General features: G+C 40.8%; 1 protein-coding gene across 15 annotated transcripts in view; it reads left to right on the top strand.

The window, feature by feature from the left end:
* Positions 1–19,732, top strand: part of B3GALT1 (beta-1,3-galactosyltransferase 1) — a 477,862-nt gene that overhangs the window by 392,734 nt on the left and 65,396 nt on the right. For 5 of the 15 annotated variants that reach the window (XM_073633977.1, XM_073633983.1, XM_073633980.1 and 2 more), the window contains one exon: positions 9,744–9,882. The exons of the other annotated variants lie outside the window; for them this stretch is intronic. Coding sequence is in view for 1 of the 5 variants with exons in the window: in XM_073633990.1 (XP_073490091.1) it covers positions 9,744–9,880 (137 nt within the window). In the remaining 4 variants the exon portion in view is untranslated. The remainder of the gene's footprint in view (positions 1–9,743; positions 9,883–19,732) is intronic. 15 annotated transcript variants of the gene reach the window in all.

Genomic DNA, 19,732 nt, shown 5'->3' on the forward strand with positions numbered 1-19,732 from the left:
GGTTGATGACCATCTAAGCTGTTACCATTTACTACAGGCTTGTTTTTAAAGCCCTTAAGGTGAGGGCATACCTGAAGGGGGAGAGTGCACATTGCATGAAGACACCATTTGTTTCACCTTTTTTCTTTGATATGTTTATGGACTTTTTCTTGCTTATCAATATTGAGGACTGTGTATAACGCACACTGGGCACTTGCACTTTTTTCATCTGCTAATGAGCATCTGCACTATAATTGGGGATATTTTACATAATTATCCTATTATATGTTTATTTCTTTTATATTACCATTTTTAGAGTTTTAGTATATTGTATATTTCTTAACGCCACACATTGGGTATATATATTTACATTGTCACATTTTGAGAAAGTGGTGGCAGCTTTTTCATAGTATTTTTTATTTTTCTGGGCTTTTGAATTTTTTTGTTTTTTGAGTTTTTAATTTTGGCAGCTCACAAGATTTATACATATATAGATGTCCAGAGCACCCCCTCCCCTTACAACTGATGTAAACAATCAGAAGTCAAGTGTCCCCCACCCTCTATTACATCACAGTGCACCCCTATATGTTGTGCTGCTGCTGGAAAGGAGCTGGGAAGCAGGAAGTGCCGAGTCTGGAGGAGGACCAGAGGAGGGCTGGAGTCAGCTCATGGGAGACAGTGACAAGGGGGTGCTGCAGCTGCACAGAGAGGCACAGGAGGAGGAGTTCTGTCCCCCTCTCTGCTGCTGACTGCTGAGACTGGGGGGAGGAGACAAGCCTCTGCGCCGTTGCATGGAGAAGCGCAGGATCTGACAGAGGAGTTTTATCCTCCTCTCTGCTACCAAGTGCTGAGACAAGGTGGGGGGCGGGGGAGACAAGGGGGGTACCGTAGCTGCAGGAATGGCCTGGGTGGCTGGATTCAGTCCGTGGGCCTTGTGTTTGACATGTGCTATAAGACATCAGTATGCTGCCATTGCTAGACTGTCCTGAAATTGTTACATTGCTGACTGCAAAACTGGCCTTCTGGCTGCATCATTTTCTGAATCACTAGTCCAAGGGAGGTAGGATCACCAAGAGTTCGGACGTCACTTGCTACCCACTTGTTCCTGGGACAGTAACTCATATGGTATGGAAACTGGAGGGTCATCTTGATGTCTGTTTAAAGCACTCTGAAAAAAAAAACAAAAAAAAACAGGTCAACAATGAAAGGTTTGCTTCAGGGAACAACTTAAGGCAACAAGTAAAGTCAATCACTGCTAATGCTCATGTCAGGTTTTTTTTTACCATTTTTGTCCCTTTTTTTCTCATGTTTCCCTTTACTTCCTATCCTTCTAGGAAGGTACCTGGAACAGGTGTCACCTTTGGAAGATATCTCTTCTATTCTTGCTCTGATGACAACTCAAAGTTTTAGATTTTCCCATGACTTGGTTTAACAGCTCTCATGATTGGTTGGCAACCACCCAGGGGTATTCCCTATATCGCAGAGCTAGGGAGGGTAAAAAAGGGGAGGGGTATGCCTATACATCTAGAATGATGTGCTAGTGATTGTGAGGGACGAAATCACCAATGGAGCAAGAGAGGAGGTGGAGTCCTTATGGGTGGAGCTTCAAAGGGAGGAAACTAAGGGGAAAGTAATACTGGGAAAATGCTATAGGCCCCCTACTCCTATCACAGTTTGGAATGGCGGCAAAGATGGGAAGTGTCATTATAATGGGGGATTTTGACTATCCAGATAAAGACTGGGAGGAAGGTGTTGCGCATTCGTCTAAGGCTCGTCATTTCCTAAATGTCTTGCAGGACACTTTCATGGGTCAGATGGTAAATGCACCAACAAGAAACTGCATTACTAGACCTACTAATTACTAACAATACAGACCTGATCGCGGATGTGGAAATAGGGGGCAACTTAGGACATAGCGACCACAGGTCAATTAGCTTTGGTATAAATCACAGAAATAAGAAGCACAAGGGTAATACAAAGACACCAAATTTCAAAAGAGCCAATTTCCCTAAACTACGCTTTTTGCTAGAAGATATTAAAGGGGATAAAATCCTAGGAACAAAAAGCACGGAGGAAAAAATGTGAGTGCTTTAAGAGCATACTAAATAAATGTATCGGCCAGTGCATTCCAAGTGGAAAAAAGGTAATAAAGCTAATAAAAATCCTTGGTGGCTCAAATCCAACGTAAAAATGCATATAAAAGCAAAAGAAAAGGCCTTAAAAAATACAAAGTTGAAGGGTCATTGTCATCATTCCAACTTTACAAAGAATGCAATAAGAAATATAAGGATGCAATCTGGGCGGCTAAGGTAGAACACAAAAGGCATATAGCGTAGGAGAGTAAAAAAAATCCCAAGGAATTCTTTAAGTATACAAATAGTAAGAAAGGGAGGCCAGATCATATTGGTTACAAAAGATGGAAAGATGGCGAAGGCTTGAATATATTCTACTCCTCAGTCTTCACAAGGGAAACGGGAGGGATACAGTAACCAAGACAGTAATTTTCATTTTCATAGCATGTCACAGGAAGCACCATCATGGCTAACAGAGGACAGAAATAGAAATAGACTTGAATAACTTAACATAAATAAGTCACCGGGACCAGATGGATTGCACCTGAGGGTCCTTAAGGAACTCAGTCAGGTCCTAATTTTTGTGGACAGTTTACTGACTGGAATGGTACCAGCTGAATGGAGAAAAGCCAACGTGGCACCAATATTTAAAAAAGTACCAAGATATATCCGGGGAACTACAGGCCAGTTAGCCTAACATTAATAGTCTGCAAGCTATTGGAGGGGATGATGAGGGACTATATACAAGATTTTAGTAATGAAAACGGTATCATTAGCAGTAATTGGCATTGATAATGTAAAATAATGCATGTGGGCACCAAAAATGTGAATGCAATTTACTCGCTAGTGAGAGAACCTCTGGGGGAATCTAGTATGGAAAAGGACCTGGGGGTCCTAGTAGACGACAGGCTCAGCAATAGCTTGCAATGCCAAGCTGCTGAAAGCATAGCCAAGAAAATGTTGGCATGCATTAAAAAGGGGATCCACTCTACAAGACTGGAGTATGCCATCCAGTTCTGGACACCAGTCCTCAGAAGGGATGTGCTGGAACTGGAGAGAGTCCAGAGAAGGGCACCAAAGCTAATTAAGGGCCTGGAGGATTTTAGCTATGGGGAAAGACTACAAGCATTGAATTTATTCTCTCTGGAGAGGAGACGCTTGAGAGGGGATATGGTATCAATGTACAAATACCGCACTGGTGGTGACCCTAGCATAGGGAACAAATTGTTCAGTGAAAGGAAATTTGAAAAGACTTGCGGCTATTCACCAAAACTAGAAGAGAAGCAGTTTAACCTTAAACTACATAGAGGGTTCTTTACTGTCAGAACGGTAAGGATGTAGAATTCTCTTCCACAAGCAGTAGTCTCAGTGGGGAGCATCGATAATTTAAAACAACTATTAGATGGGTATCTTAACGATCAGAACATACAGGGGTATACAATGTACTATTAACATAAACGCAAACACACAGGTTGAACTGGATGGACTTGTGTCTTTTTTCAACCTCACCTACTCTGTAACTATGTAACTTGCACTCGTGCTGACAATGGAACCCAGGATAAATAGGGTAAATCTCCCTAGCATTACAAAAGTACATGGATTCTAACAAAACTCTATCCAAAACCAGAAACATCAGTCTAGACACACTTTAATCTTGGCTTTATGTAATTATTTACAGTTAGATTCATAATGGTGTCTCTGAACACAGCTACACTCTCTTTTCACATGATTCTGTGGTGCATAAGCGACATCTACAGAGCGTGGTGGTTAGAACCTGGGAACAGCTGGGCTGGAATTTTTAAAGATTTACATTCAGCCGCACCCTGCTCCTGATTAGAGATAATCCTGGGGTCCTCCTAATGCCCCGTACACACGAGCGGATTTTCCGTCGGAAAAAACTTGGATGGTTTTCGGAATTCCGCTCAAGCTTGCCTTGCATACACACGGTAACACAAAAGTTCTCTGAACTTTCGACCGTCAAGAACGTGGTGACGTGCAACACTAGGAATTTTGCGCATCGGAATTGGTACAGACTAACGCATTTTGGGATAGGAGCTTTTCCCAACCGAAAAATAGAGAACATGCTCTCAGTCTTTTGCTGGTTGGAAATCCGCCAGCAAAAAGACCGATGGAGCATACACACGGTTGCATTTTCCAACAAAAAGCTCTCATCTGAGTTTTGTTGGCGGAATTTCCAATCGTGTGTACGCGGCATTACTCATCTCCAAGAGAATTCATGCTCTTTTTTTTTTTTTTTCTTTTTTTTACTCCAAATAGCTGCAAGCCAGGTCATCCCCATCCTGCCTAAGACCTAAGACTTAAGCAAAATGGCGGGCTGTGGGCCAGCTCACAGCTCATTGGAGTACAAAAAAAGAGTTCAAATTCGAAGTTTGGCTCAAGAGGATGCCCCAGTTCATCTCTACACTTGATCACCCCTCTGCTTTTCTGATTACACTTGTCTAACATTTTAGAGAATCCTTAACAAGAGTGCACTAAGCTAAGAATTTAATGAGAAAGGATAATCAAGAGCAGAGAGTTTTGTACCTAATTAATTGGATCGTGTTGGAGGGTATGGAATTAGTCCTGGTTCACACTTGTGTGATGTGGGAACCCTGCAAATCCACTGCGGGTCTCCCGCATCGCACCCAACTTCACACTGCCATATGCAAACTGCTGGGAGTGTCAATACCTTGTTAATGACACCCCCCTTTCAGCTTGCATATCGCAATGCGAACTGACAGTTTGGACATGAATCAGATCACATAGGTGTGAACACGCATGTGATCCGTTTTTGGTGCGGACCAAAAAAAGGGTCCGATGCGATATCAGCCATTCTATCTGTATGTCTGAAATCGCACGGACATTGCATGTGATTTGTACTGCAAGCTTGACACCATCTGAACAAAATAAGTTTATCTTGGTCTCGTCAGACCGCAGGACATGGTTCCAGTAATCTATGTCCTTAGTCTGCTTGTCTTCAGCAAACTGTTTGTGGACTTTCTTGTGCATCATCTTTAGAAGAGGCTTCCTTCTGGGACAACAGCCATGCAGACCAATGTGATGCAGTGTGCGGCGTATGGTCTGAGCACTGACAGGCTCCCCACCCCTTCAATCTCTGCATTAATGCTGGCAGCACTCATACGACAACTTCTGGATATGACGCTGAGCACGTGCACTCAACTTCTTTGGTCGACCATGGCGAGACCTGTCCTGAGTGGAACCTGTCCTGTTAAACCGCTGTATGGTCTTGGCCACCGTGCTACAGCTCAGTTTCAGGATCTTGGCAATCTTCTTGTAGCCCAGGCCAACTTTATTTAGAGCAACAATTTTTTATTCAGATCCTCAGAGAGTTGTTGAACTTCCAGTGACCAGTATGAGAGAGAATGAGCGATAAAACCCAATTTAACACACCTGCTCCTCATTCACACCTGAGACCGGGGAGGGAAAATGGCTAATTGGGACCAATATGGACATTTTCACTGGGTGTACTCACTTTTGTTGCCAGCGGTTTAGACATTAATGGCTGTTTGTTGAGTTATTTTGAGGGGGCAGCAAATTTACACTATTATACAAGCTGTACACTCACTACTTTACATTGTAGCAAAGTGTCATTTCTTCAGTTTTGTCACATTAAAAGCTATAATAAAATGTTTACAAAAATGTGAGGGGTGTACTCACTTTTGTGAGATACTGTAAGTATTTACAGCCTTTGCTCAATACTTTGTTAAAGCACCTTTGGCACCAATTACAGCCTAAAGTCTTTTTGAGTATGATGCTACAAGCTTGGCACACCTATTTTTGGGCAGTTAATCCCATTCTTCTTTGCAGGACCTCTCAAGCTCCATCAGTTTGGATGGGGAGCGTCGGTGCACAGCCATTTTCAGATCTCTCCAGAGAGCTCAAGTCTGGCCTCTGGCTGGGCCACTCAAGGACAGTCACAGAGTTGTCTCCTTTGTTATATTGGCTCTGTGTTTAGGGCCACTCTCCTGTTGGAAGATGAACCTTCGCCCCAGTCTGAGGTCCAGACCGCTCTGGAGCAGGTTTTCATCTAGGATGTCTCTGTACATTGCTGCATTCATCCTTCCCTCAATCCTGACTAGTCTCGCAGTTCCTGCCACTGAAAAACAACCCCACAGCATGATGCTGCCATCAACATGCTTCACTGCAGGGATAGTATTGGCCAGGTGATAAGCGGTGTCTGGTTTCCTCCAGACATCATGCCTTCCATTCAGGCCAAAGAGTTCAATCTTTGTTTCATCAGACCAGAGAATTTGGTTTCTTATGGTCGGAGAGTCCTTCAGGTGCCTTTTGGCAGACTGTAGGTGGGCTGTCATGTGCCTTTTACTGAGGAGTGGCTTCCGTCTGCCCACTCTACCATGCAGGCCTGATTTCTGGAGTGCTGCAAAGATGGTTGTTCTTCTGGAACGTTCTCCTCTCTCCACAGAGAAACGCTGGAGCTCTGTCAGAGTGACCATCGGGTTCTTGGTCACCCTGATTAAGGCCCTTCTACCCCGATTGCTCAGTTTGGTCAGGCAGCCCGCTCTAAGAAGAGTCCTGGTGGTTCCAAACTTCTTCTATTTACAGATGATGGGGATCACTTTGGTCATTGGGACCTTCAACGCTTCAGACATTTTTCTGTACCCCTCCCCAGATCTGTGCCTCTATACAATCCTGTCTTGGAGGTCTACAGGCAATTCCTTGGACTTCATGGCTTGGTTTGTGCTCTCACATGCACTGTTAACTGTGGACCTTATATAGACAGGTGTGTGCCTTTACAAATCATGTCCAATCAACTAAATTTACCACAGGTGGACTCCAAGTTGTAGAAACATCTCAAGGATGATCAGTGGGAACAGGATGCACCGAGCTCAGTTTTGAGCGTCATGGCAAAGGCTGTGAATACTCATGTACATGGGATTTTTTTCCTTTTTTATTTTTAATAAATTTGCAAAGATTTTAAACAAACTTCTTTCACATTGTCATTATGGGGTATTGTTTGTAGAATTTTGAGGAAAATAATGAATTTAATCCATTTTGGAATAAGGCTGTAACATAATAAAATGTGGAAAAAGTGAAGTTGGTTGTCTTGCTTGGTAAACATACAAACCGAAGCTGTGATGTCTCTTTGCAAGCAGAAAAATAACACTGGCTATATTATAAATGTAACGGACTGCTTTCAAAACTTGATTCTTGCTCATTTTGGAGAAGCAGGTGATTTTGCCTAAACCAGCGTTTCTCAATGTTTTACCCCAGAGAAACCATTAAACTATTTTTCAGTTCTCAGGAATCCCTTCCTAAAACCAGTCCAAAGAGGAGAATGCTCCTTAAGGCCCATACACACGATAGGACTTTTTGAAAACAAACATGCAAATAAGCTGTTTTAAGGCAAAATCCTGCCGTGTGTATGCTCCATCGGACAAACTTTTCGGTTTTCATCGGACAAATGTTGGCTGTGCAAACAGACAAACTTTCCGGCAACAAAAGTCTTATGGTGCAAAATCCTATCGTGTGTACATAAGTCCATAGGACTTTAGTCCAAAGTACAAACACGTATGCTCAGAACCAATGCAAAAGATCAGACAACAATACAGAAGTTGACCAAAGGGTGGCGGTAAAGAGCTGAAAAACCACGTGATTTGGTGAAAGTTGGCTGAAAAAGTCTTGCCGTGTGTATGCTTGATTAGTTTACAGCCAACGCCCTTTGTACAAAAATCCACGGGAAAGTTTGTACAAAGTCCGATCGTGTGTATGAGGCTTAACAGTGGTTGTCAAAATGCAACCCCTATGCACAGCTAAAAAGATCATTGTCCTCATGCAGCTGGCTCTGCCATGTGGCGTTGACACCAGAACTATGCACATATCAACATATGGGAGCTCAAAGAGCCACTATCAACTTCTGGAGGAACACTGGTTGAGAATATTTGGCCTAGTACTGGGACACTTATCTGCTAACAGCCGGCAGGATCATTGCTGTGAAGAGCCATTCTAATTAAAAGACTGTGCCAGCTGAGAGTGTGCACCTGCTGTTATCAGCACCCAACCAAACAAAAATATCCTAAGACTTTGGAATTTTTTACCCTCGTTTTTCATCCTATGTATATCAAAAAGAGATTTTTTTTATTATTACTGAGAATGTATTCATTGGCTCTAGAGCCTAATGAAAATAAACAGCATAAGGGCTTGGATACGTGGGTGTTTGTGTTTTCTGTTTACATGCATTTGTAGAGTACAATTGAAGGGAATGGAACACAGTGTTTGAACCAAATTGTACGGAGTGGTGTTTGTTTTTGCTGTTGTTATGCTTTATTTTGGATATTTGTAGATGCAGCCTGGCTTAATACATTGTAATCAAGTGGCCTCCATACCAAATACACTTCTTATTTCTCTACTGCTTCATACTAAAATTCGGATAGTCTTAATGCTCTTTTGTCCCTTCCATTGAGTGGCATTTTTGGAACTTCATTGCCTAGCTGATGATTTGCAGTGATAATCTCAAAGCGCAATTCTCATCATTCTTCTTGGATCACTTGCTCTACTCTTGAAGCTCTACTCTTGAGCAAAAAAAATAAAAAAATAAATAATCTATCTCTGCCACAGACTCTGACAAGAAAGTGATTTAATGATTCCCTGATGGCCTTGTATTAGGAGCAGTCACATTCTATCTGAAACTTGTACCTGTACATAGAGGTTTGTGTAAAGAATGGTGATCTTTGTAATGGTTTTATTTGTTGCTAAGATGGTAGTTCAAGGACAGATGCATTACAAGCCCACATGTAAAATATGTACAATAAAAAAAACAGACAGATATAAAAACACAATTTACTCTAGATATGTGTTTTTTTTAAATAATATTTAATGTATTTTTACATATAACTTATTTAATAAACCTGTATATTTTGGTATAAGCCTCTTGTGATATCCATAGTTCCCAATTGTCCCTCATTTGGAGACACTGCCCCTCTTTTGTGATCAAATACCTCTGTCCCTGGTGAAGCCTCAGTTGTCCCTCTTTTTGGGCTGATGTGTAAAGCTCAAAATGCACTATTTTACTACCCAAAGTATTATGCTGCACTAAACTCTTATCCAACCTCTATAGTACTGCATTTATTTTTTTGAAAAGCCAATATAAAGGGAAAATAGAGGTCATAAAAGCACTTGTTTCTGCATATTCAATCTTTTTATAGCAAGGTCTGTAACAGGGACACGTCCTTTGCATACATACTGAGATCATTTGTGGGCCAGCCAGCTGAACCCAGAAAAGCGGCGCCTACCGATGACTTCACAGAAAACAATGGCGTAAGACCGATCAGTGGCAAAACAGAACCGGTAAGCAGGAGTTAATAAAAAAAAAGGGGGGGGGGCTAAAGATCTGCTTTAAGAATCTTCACTCAGTGAATTGAATGTAGATTCACTTTAATTATCCAGTCATGTGAAAAGCCAATTTCTATTTATTTAATCTGCACAGGATTGGGTATTCAAAGTAGACACAGCTACAGTACAGTGTATTGTGTGAAGATTCTCTACTCTTATTTGGAAAAGTAAATCAGCCTTTTTTTCTTTTCCAGGAATTTTATTAAGTTTTATAACAAAATTACAAAGTAACAGTGTTACGTAAAGAAGTGGGTTACATTACTGAACAAAAAAATAAAGTATGTGACATATAATATATTATGTTGTCTATGTCTTGCATAGATCAAGAGATACAGCATCATGCTGAAAAAGAGGACAACTTCCATATGACTGTGTCAGAAATAATAATCGGGTTATGTGTACATCTAACCAGATGTGTTAGAGGAAGTCTCCATGTATGCTGCTCTAATAATCTATAGAGGTAACATCAGTAATATAAACCATATAACGTGTAAGATTGTTGTAACTTGTAACCGTAACTGTCACATTGCACCCCATTATGAGCATGAAGAATGAAGGAATTCATGGGATCCCTTGGGTAGGGTACATCACCACCACACACGTTAGCATATGGTCAGTTGGAGTGCAAGTGCTCAGGGTTAGGAGGAGGGTAAGATGGATGGAGGAGATCTGAATGGGTGAGAGGGCTAAAGAGAAGGAAAAAAGGAAGAGGGAGGGTAGGGTCAGTTAGCGAAGGTAGGGAATGGAGATTCCACCTTTATTTGTGGGTGTGAATTAAGATGTTGAGGAGTTCTCCCGCTTCTTGAAAGTGGAGCCAGCAGGCCCATGTGTGAGTGAATTTCGTGGGAGTGTCACCCCTTATGTTGATCAGCTCCTTCATTTCAGCCGTTTGTCCAATGCGATGAAACCATTCGGAATGGTATGGGTAATGTTTTAGAGCCCAGCTTAGGGGGTATACAGCGTCTGGCTGTATTTACAATATGCATGGATAAGGACCTATGGTTCACAAACTTTGGGAGTGCGGAATAGTGCAGCAAGTATTGTGCTGGGATGGAATCGAGCGTATAGATGGTTATCTTACTGTAGTTATGGTATTGTATATTTCTTTCCAAAAACTTGCAGTTTCGGACTTGACCACCCAATGTGTAGAAGGGAATGGGGTACAGATCCACATCTCCAGCATAGTGGGGAAATTGAAGGATAAAATTTATGGAGCTGTATGGGCGTTCTATACCAACCTGATAGTAGTTTGCAACCCCTTTTTTTTTTTAAGTTTTCATTGAGACTTATAGAAAAAGCCGTACATGTTGATAACAACATTTGTAAGAACATTTTTCAAAGTGAAATTTGATAGGCTAACCCGTTTCTTACGTGGTTACATTTACTGAGCTCTTGTGCAGATGGGTTAGAAGTCTCTCCCTTTCCTCATCGGTTAAGTCAAGGTCAAGCTGCTGCTCCCATTTCTGACACAGTCTTCTGGCCTTCGGCATGTTGTTGTTAATAAGAGTGCATATATTGCAGCTATCACAAGAACATTGGGGCTAGGATCTGGAACAGATAGCTTCAAAGGGAGTATGAGACCAGTTAGGGGAGATGTTTGGGTATTTGAAAAAGTGTTGTAGTTGTTAAAAGGGGAATGTGTGGTTGAGCATTGTGGCCTGTAGCGCCTTATAGGACAAAAGGTACCTTTTTGGAAGAAATGTACTGCACATACAGGTATTGTTTGGTGTGGCCAGTTATCTGTCAGGAAGCAGGATTGCATTCCAGGAGGGAAAGTCAGGATTGTATTGAAGGGGGGTAAGCAGTCCAGGAGAGGAGGATAACTGGTAGGCTTTACAAGTCGATTGGAAGCAGTGTAAAGATGGAACAAGGAAACGCCTGAGAAAAGAGAGTTGCTGCACACCCCAAATCGATCAAGGAAAAGGGAATTGTCCCCCAAGAAAACAGCGTTTTCTAGGCAGCAGAGGATGTATAAGGGTAACACTCAGTTAAAAATAATAATTTTTAATGGAACATATTGACAGTAAGTAAAAACATGAGCTGTGGTACAGGAGATACAAAAGCATAAAAACGCATGTATAACTACACATAATTGTACAAAATGGTCAAGTGCTTGGATAAGTTCTGATGCGTTTTGACCCCATCGGGTCTTCTTCAGAGGATATGTATGTGCTGTAGAAAAAATTGCATGCATAAAAATGTACCTAAATACAAATGTGCATAATTGTGTATGATAAATATAAGAATACAAGACAATTTGAAGCATAGTTACCAATCACACGTGTATTGCCATTTCTCCTGATTCTGGGGTCCTCAAAAAGTTTCCACCACCTGATCTTGGCCCGGTCTTCCCTGCCAGTTGACACCCCAGAGGGGGGAAGGCCGCGCACAGCTGCGCAACTTACGATGGACTACACTTGTGGAGAAAGCCCTGTGATCGGTGGGAGCATGTGGGCCGGCAGCACCTACAACCTATATATCAAGCAACAGCACTAATCAGTGCTTATAATGATGTATAACTAAGATTTAATTATAACTTAATGGGCTTGAATTAGGTAGATAGATTATTGATAATAGTCACAATATAATCAAATTCAGGCTATTATGTCCAACCCTCGTGATAAACAACATACAGGTAAATTATATGCTTATAATCAGAAAATGATATTGTATATCCAGGTGGGTAATGACCCCCATAACAGGGAAGAGAAAACAAGGAAGAATTATTAAAAGAGAGCAAGGAAGAGAAAGAGAGAAAAAATGCAGAAACTGAGGGAAAGGAAAGAAAAGTGCACCGACATGCGAGGAATGAGGGGGAAGGGAGAAGAAAAAAAAGAAAAAAAAAAAGCAGTGTACAGATGGGCCTGCTATCAAATGGTCTTTATATTTGGTAGGTATATGTTGGGCAGGCAGCCATGGGATTAGGTTTAGGGGAACCTTGGAGCCTGTGCTCTACAATTGTACCCAGACTTTTGTTTTCTCATAAGGGTTCCAGTCCACAATCCTGGTTCAATAACATGCCAGATAGTATCTGTAAATGTCAGGTAAGCCTATACCCACTTTAATTTGGGCAGTGTGAGAAGAGCAAAACTAAGTTTCGGATGTATTCGTCCCCATATGAAAAGGATGAAGGTTCTGTGAAGCACTGCAAAAAAAAAAAAGCTGCGGGGAGTGTAAGGGTGACCACTTGTAGTACATAGGGAACACAGGGCAGTACGTTCACGGCCTCATTTTTTATGTTTTCTGCTTTGCAGGGAATTGTATGAAGAAAATAAAAACAGATTGTTTTTTTTTTTTAGTTTCTGGTCCTAATCTAAATCTTGATTATAGTCCTAATAAACTTTGCGGATGAACATATAACTTTTTTTTTCATGACTTCTTATGTACAGATCATATATTCATTACTATTCATGCATAGTGAAATTAGACTTCGGGGACAATGTAATAGTTTATGCATTTTTATTAGCCCTCTTGCTGATCCTATATAGTCAGTCCGAGAGAACGCCACAGAGACTTCTTAAGTATCTACTGGAATATATTCTATAAAATATTGATACTTTAATTACGTTTGTACCTAAAAATATTGTTGTATTCAGTACTGCAAAACCGAATGCATCAGTTTATTGACATTTTCTCATAAAAAATAAAGAAGTGTAATGAAATATTTGGATTCTATCAAGGTCACTTAGTAATGGTGCCAACATATGCAACAGTCCTGTTCATTAAGTGGAAATGAAGGATGAGGTATTGTACATATACACTGGCAGGGCAAAGAAGTTCATTAACCCCTGGCAACCAATCAAATATCATCCTTTATAAGTTTAGAGCAGTCAGAACAAAGAATAATGGTTGGTCATTGGACATTATAAGTTACTACTTCTGTACATTGCTACAGGGCAGAGGCAATAGAATATTCTTTTCTTGTTAGGGCACATTCACACTGCGCTCCTGCATTTAGTTTTTCTAAATGCAGTGGAAGTCATCTGGGAAGTGTAGGCTTTTATGCTTTTCAGATCACTTTTACCTGCTTTTAGATTTTCCTGCTTTAGGTCGTGTGTACACTGGGCACTTAGCCATGGTGCATAAGATTCTGGGGTTTAGTGTGGTCAGAGGGCACAGGTGCACCATCCAGCTCCACTGTTGTTAGCCTGCAGAATCCTGTGAGAGGCTGAATACTGTTGCAAATAGATTTTTTTAAGGCAGTTTGTGCCCGGGGTTGAATGCTCAGAATGCAGACTGCATCCGGTCTGAGCATTCGTCACTGAGCGCATACTGTCCTAAATGTAAGTTACACTGGGTGCACCATGAACCAGTAGCAATCTTTAGCTTTTCATAGAGTTTTATAGGCTGCTGACAGCGGGACTGGGAGAGGCACCTGTTTCTTCCACCCGCATCACAGCGCCAGGGTCTCATGCACCAGAGCTAAATGCCCAGCGTGCTCTATTTTCTCAAAATGCAGCTAAATTGGTCACACCTAATCACAGGTAAGATAATAGCATAGCTATAACTTCCCTTCTGATATTTAGACTCAATTTAGACCAGATTTAATTGGGCAGGGTGGAAAATTATCAATTGTTTTGCATTGATCGGAAGCCTTTAAATAATTTGGCTATGAATTGGATCCTGTTTCAATCAATCAGATTATGAGATTGAATGGCGGAAACAGTGATGTGATCAGTAACTTTATGATCATACCTTCCAACTATGGATTGAAATTCACTTCCTCATGTGTGGCATATCGATCAAATGGGTTGTTGGCTATAGGTTTATTAGTCCTAGTGGGGAAGATCAATCAGAAACAAAATCATTTATTTAAAAAAAAGCGAGTATGGCCACCATTAAAATATATCTAATGCCAAAACCTTTTTTCCTATGTCTCTTCAGGACAGCAAGATACGGAAAATGTTATAGGGTTGCACATTGATCAATATGTTTTCATATTTCTGAAGTTGTTACTTTATATTGTTGTGTGCTTTAATTTTATCTTATCTTATCTACCAATAAGGCCTTTCTTCCCAATCCTGATGCCTATTGTTTTGTGTGACAATTCTCCCAATTGAAGAGCTGAGGATATGCTTTCCAAGAGCTTGTTGTTAGTGTTTTTAGTTATTAAGCTAGCAGATGAGAATAGCCTGAAAAGACATTAAAAAGAGCCCAGAATACTACCCAATGGCTGGAAAATGAGAATACAAAAAAAATCATAATTTAATCGGTAAACAAAATACCACTATACATTTCCTTTATATGCTAATTTCAAAACAGTATTTACATACATCAAATGCAACACAATCACACTTTATAAAAAAAAAAACAAAAAAAACTTAAATAGTAATGAACATCCGTACATTTATTTTTAAGGGTTTTTATAAATTGTGATATCTTGATTTTTTGTAAGCAATTTATGTACCATGTATTATACACATGCCCAATGCAAAATTATTGTTAATTTGTATTCTTTAGTGGTGTATTTAGGTGCTGGCACCTTTTTTCAAATTGTAAGTTATGCCTAGAATCTCTAAGAACAATCAGTTTATGGATGAAATTACTGTGTGTCAGTGTTTTGCAACCTATTGAATGTTTCTAGTTCTACATGTACATGGGGGAAGAAATTTGCTTACTACACATGCAGGCTCTAGTTTTTTCTTGGTGGTATAGCACAAGGGTTGTTCCTTACTGTTAATCTTAATGGGCGTCTATCAGGTAGATGTGACGAGTTATAAACAGCAGATTGTTTGCAATTTTATTCTAGCAGTTGTTGACCAGGGATTACTAGTAATAGTTTTGAAATACAGATAACTGCTAGAAGAGGAATTTACAAATCTGTATATGTAATACAATGATGTACATATAAAACAAATATGCAAAATTTTGGTATAGCTCAATTAGAAGCTGAGGCGCTCCCCACTCACATCGGGTCTCCACCCCATTGGAGCACCCCCAGTACCTGCACAAATGCCTACATTCTTTTTTTTAAGGTGCCTTTGGTCTAGTCCAGTGGTCGAGCTCGCCCTCTTCTTCCTCTTCTGGTATGCCACATTATGATGGGCACTCTCTGCAGTATTCCCCTGTGAGTTCGGGGGAGTGGGGGCAGAAACTTGATGCCCTACTTTTACAGGTTGTTGGTTGATTAAGGTGTGTCATTCAACCCATAAGAAACAGAGTACCACATTGCTGGATGAGTCTGCAGTGGACAGTGCCAGGCATTGGGTGAGTATACCAGCCAGAGTTTCTTTTTGGTATTAGCCATAGGTGTGCACAGCCAAAGTTCAAACACACACACATGTGTGTGTGTATACAGTTGTGCTCATAAATTTGCATATCCTGGAATTTATGATTTCTTGGCCATCTTTCAGAGAATATGAATGATAACACAAAAACTTTTCTTTCACTCATGGTTAGTGTTTGGCTGAAGCAATTTATTATCAGTCGGCTGTGTTTACTCTTTTTAAATCATAATCACAACAGAAACTATCCAAATGACCCTGATCAAAAGTTTACATACCCTGGTGATTTTGGCCTGATAACATGCACACAAGTTGACAAGTTTGAATGGCTATTAAAGGTAACCATCCTCACCTGTGATCTGTTCGCTTGTAATTACTGTGTGTGTGTGTGTATAAAAGGTTAATGAGTTTCTGGACTCCAGACAGACCCTTGCATCTTTCATCCAGTGTTGCACTGACGTTTCTGGATTCTGAGTCATGGGGAAAGCAAAAGAATTGTCAAAGGATCTGCGGGAACAGGTAGTTGAACTGTATAAAACAGGAAAGGATATAAAAAGATATCCAAGGAACTGAGAATGCCAATCAGCAGTGTTCAAACTCTAATCAAGAAGTGGAAAATGAGAGGTTCTGTTGAAACCAAATCACGGTTAGGTAGACCAACTAAAATTTCAGTCACAACTGCCAGGAAAATTGTTTGGGATGCAAAGAAAAACCCACAAATAACTTCAGGTGAAATACAGGACTCTCTGAAAACATGTGGTGTGGCTGTTTAAGATGAACAATAAGGAGGCACTTGAAGAAAGATGGACTTAATGATCGAGTCGCCAGAAGAAAGCCATTAGTACGCAAATGCCACAAAGTATCCTGCTTACAATATGCCAAACAGCACAGAGACAAGCCTCAAACCTTCTGGCACAAAGTCATTTGGAGTGATGAGACGAAAACTTAGCTTTTTGGCCACAACCATAAACGCTACATTTGGAGAGGAGTCAACAAGGCCTATGATGGAAGGTACACCATTCCTACTGTGAAACACGGAGGTGAATCACTGATGTTTTGGGGATGTGTGAGCTACAGGGGCACAGAAAATTTGGTCAGAATTGATGGCAAGATGAATGCAGTGTGTTATCAAAAGATACTGGAGGAGCATTTGCATTCATCAGCCAGGAAGCTGCACATGGGACGTTCTTGGACATTCCAAAATGACAATGATCCCAAAACACAAGGCCAAGTCGAACTGTCATTGGCTACAGCAGAATAAAGTGAAGGTTCTGGAGTGGCTGTCTCAGTCTCCTGACCTCCATATCATTGAGCCACTCTAGGGAGATCTCAAACGTGCAGTTCATGCAAGACTGCCCAGGAATTTAGAGGAACTGGAGGCTTTTTGTCAAAAGGAATGGGCAGCTTTACCATCTGAGAAGATAAAGACCCTAATCCACAAATACCACAAAAGACCTCAAGCTGTCATTGATGTTAAAGGGGGCAATACACAGTATTAAGACCTGGGGTATGTAAAATTTTGATCAGGGTCATTTGGGTAGTTTCTGTTGCCATATGATTTAAAGAATAAACACAGTTGATTGATAATGGCTTCAGCCAAACACTAACCACGAGTGAAAAAAGTTTTTTTGTTATCATTCATTTTCTTTGAAAAATCAAAGAAATCATAAATTCTGCCAGGGTATGTAAACTTATGAGCACAACTGTATGTATAAAGTATAAATACATACAAACACTCTTATAAATACATCTAAACAGGTATAAACAACAATTTTAAAATGTATTAAAACATGGACAGTGTCATTAGGGCAGTGGATGGTGTCAGTAGAACAGTAGACTTGTCAGTAGGGCAGAGGTCGGTGTCAGTGTTCAAGCAAATCCCTGATGTCTCACTTTTGAGACAGAGAAAGGAACTTAGGACAGAGATTCCCCAGCCCCTTTCTTTGCAGCCTCAGATGCACTAAACTGTGAATGAATGGTGCTCTGTGCTAAGCAGCTTCCTGTTCATTCACAAACGGAAGCATAGTAAACAGTAGATGCAACTATCACTCACTCTATTCATTCAGATAATGAAAGCTCTCCACCCTAAAACATCCCCCCTGAGGGGGGATTGCTTGCATGTACACATACCTATGGTTTTAGCTACTGCTGGAGGATCCCCTTGACAGTAAATGCCCAAACTGGGATTGGGCCTTCAAATAATTGCTATAAGTCAGCATTAGAATAATTACTCAAATAAGCACTCCGTAAAAAATGCCTTTGATTTTCTCTTTGACGACCCTTTTAAAATGTCACACAAAAGCTTAAAGTAATAAAACACAAAAAAAAATATGTAAATTAAACATGTAAACATGATGGTTGTTTGTTTCAATATCATTACTGTGAGAGCTTGTAGTTAATTAAAAAGCTGCAGAGTACAAAAAAAATACAGTTTTAATTATTATAAATGCTTGATGAATGGAGCCTTTAAGTTATTTGAGCCCTGCCTAATCAAGCTTTACCTGAGAAAAGGAGCACGCATAATGCGAGTGAGTCATTTCATGCAACAGAAATAGATCAGAGCAGATGTTCATTATACTGTGTAGTTATGTTGCTATAATGTACAGTATGTGTTACTCTGCTTCTGTGATACATATAACATCTGGTCTCATGTATAAAAATGGATAATTGGAAAGTGTTTCCCATAGCAACCAATCAAATTCCAACTGTTACTTTTTTTAAATACTGTATTGAAAGCTTTTTTTTTTTTTTAATAGAGCTGGTGAGCTGCAAAACTATGCAGGGAGAAGACTCCAGAACACCACCCACTGGCTGTCATTGATAATAATTTAATTTGATATATTTCATATATCAAATGTCTGTGTTGATGTGGGGCTGTGTGGAAAAACCCTTTAGTGTTCAGCTGCCAATAATTTTTTATTTCTTATTTTTTGAGTGATTTACACTGATTGATTTCTTGTTGATATATTTCATATGCCTTATTCTATGCATTAAGATAAAAAGCCTTCTGTGTGTAGCAGCCCCCTAATACTTACCGGAGCCCCATCTCTGTCCAGCGATGTCCACGAGTGTCTCGGCCATCCGAGACTCTGCCTCATGATTGGCTGGAGACACAGCAGTGGTGCCATTGGTTCCTGCTGCTGTCAAAGTCAGTCAGCCAATCAGGAGAGAGAGGGGGCGAGGCTGGGTGGGGCCACAGCTCCGTGTCTGAATGGACACTGGAACCTGTGACTCGGGTGCCCCATAGCAAGCTACTTGCAGTGGGGACATGCAACAGGAGGGAGGAGAGAGGCTGGATATATACAGAGAGGCTAGGTATACAGAAAGGCTGGGTATATACAGAAAGGCTGGGTATATACAGAGAGGCTGGGTATACAGAAGATAGGCTAGGGTAGTACAGAGTTTCCCCCCTCCCCTTCCCCCTCCTCCATGGTCTGCACTCCCCTGCTCAGGAGCTCAGTGTGAGAAACTTCCTCCCGACTCTATGATATGGATAGGGCAAGGAGAAGACTCACTCTCACACTCATCTCCCTTTTCTGGCTGTCACTGAAGCACGGATGGAGTGCAGACTTAGTGAAAGTGTAGCAGCTGTGCGGGAAGTGCTGTGTCAGGCAGCCCAGGACACTTTCATGGTAGGGCCACCCCTGGACCCGGGGCTATGAGCCCCAGATTCAGGGCTATAGCCTCAATAGCCACCCGCTAGTGACGCCACTGCTGTGCAGTAACAAAACATTAGCAGTATTTCTGCGATATGAACTAGACTGCTCGTATAAAAACCAGAACAATAGTAAGATGTTGGCTTTTTTTTTTTCAAAGGTCTTCATATAGCTAAAAAACACATTAAAAAAAAATATGACCATTCATAGCCTAACTAGTTTCTCAAACCCCGCCCACAGGCACTTTTTAAATTTTATTAAAGCCATTATTCATCATCAAATCTACTGTACCTATTTAAATAATTAAAACCTACATCCACATTTCTGCATTAGTAATTAAACAATTAGCTATCAACTCTTGGAAATGATTGAGTGGTAAATTTCAAAAACCATCAGGTGACTTATGATAATATGTTTTTGTGCTGTTCAA

This window comes from Aquarana catesbeiana, linkage group LG06, assembly GCF_042186555.1.
Source record: "Aquarana catesbeiana isolate 2022-GZ linkage group LG06, ASM4218655v1, whole genome shotgun sequence".
NCBI lineage: Eukaryota > Metazoa > Chordata > Amphibia > Anura > Ranidae > Aquarana > Aquarana catesbeiana.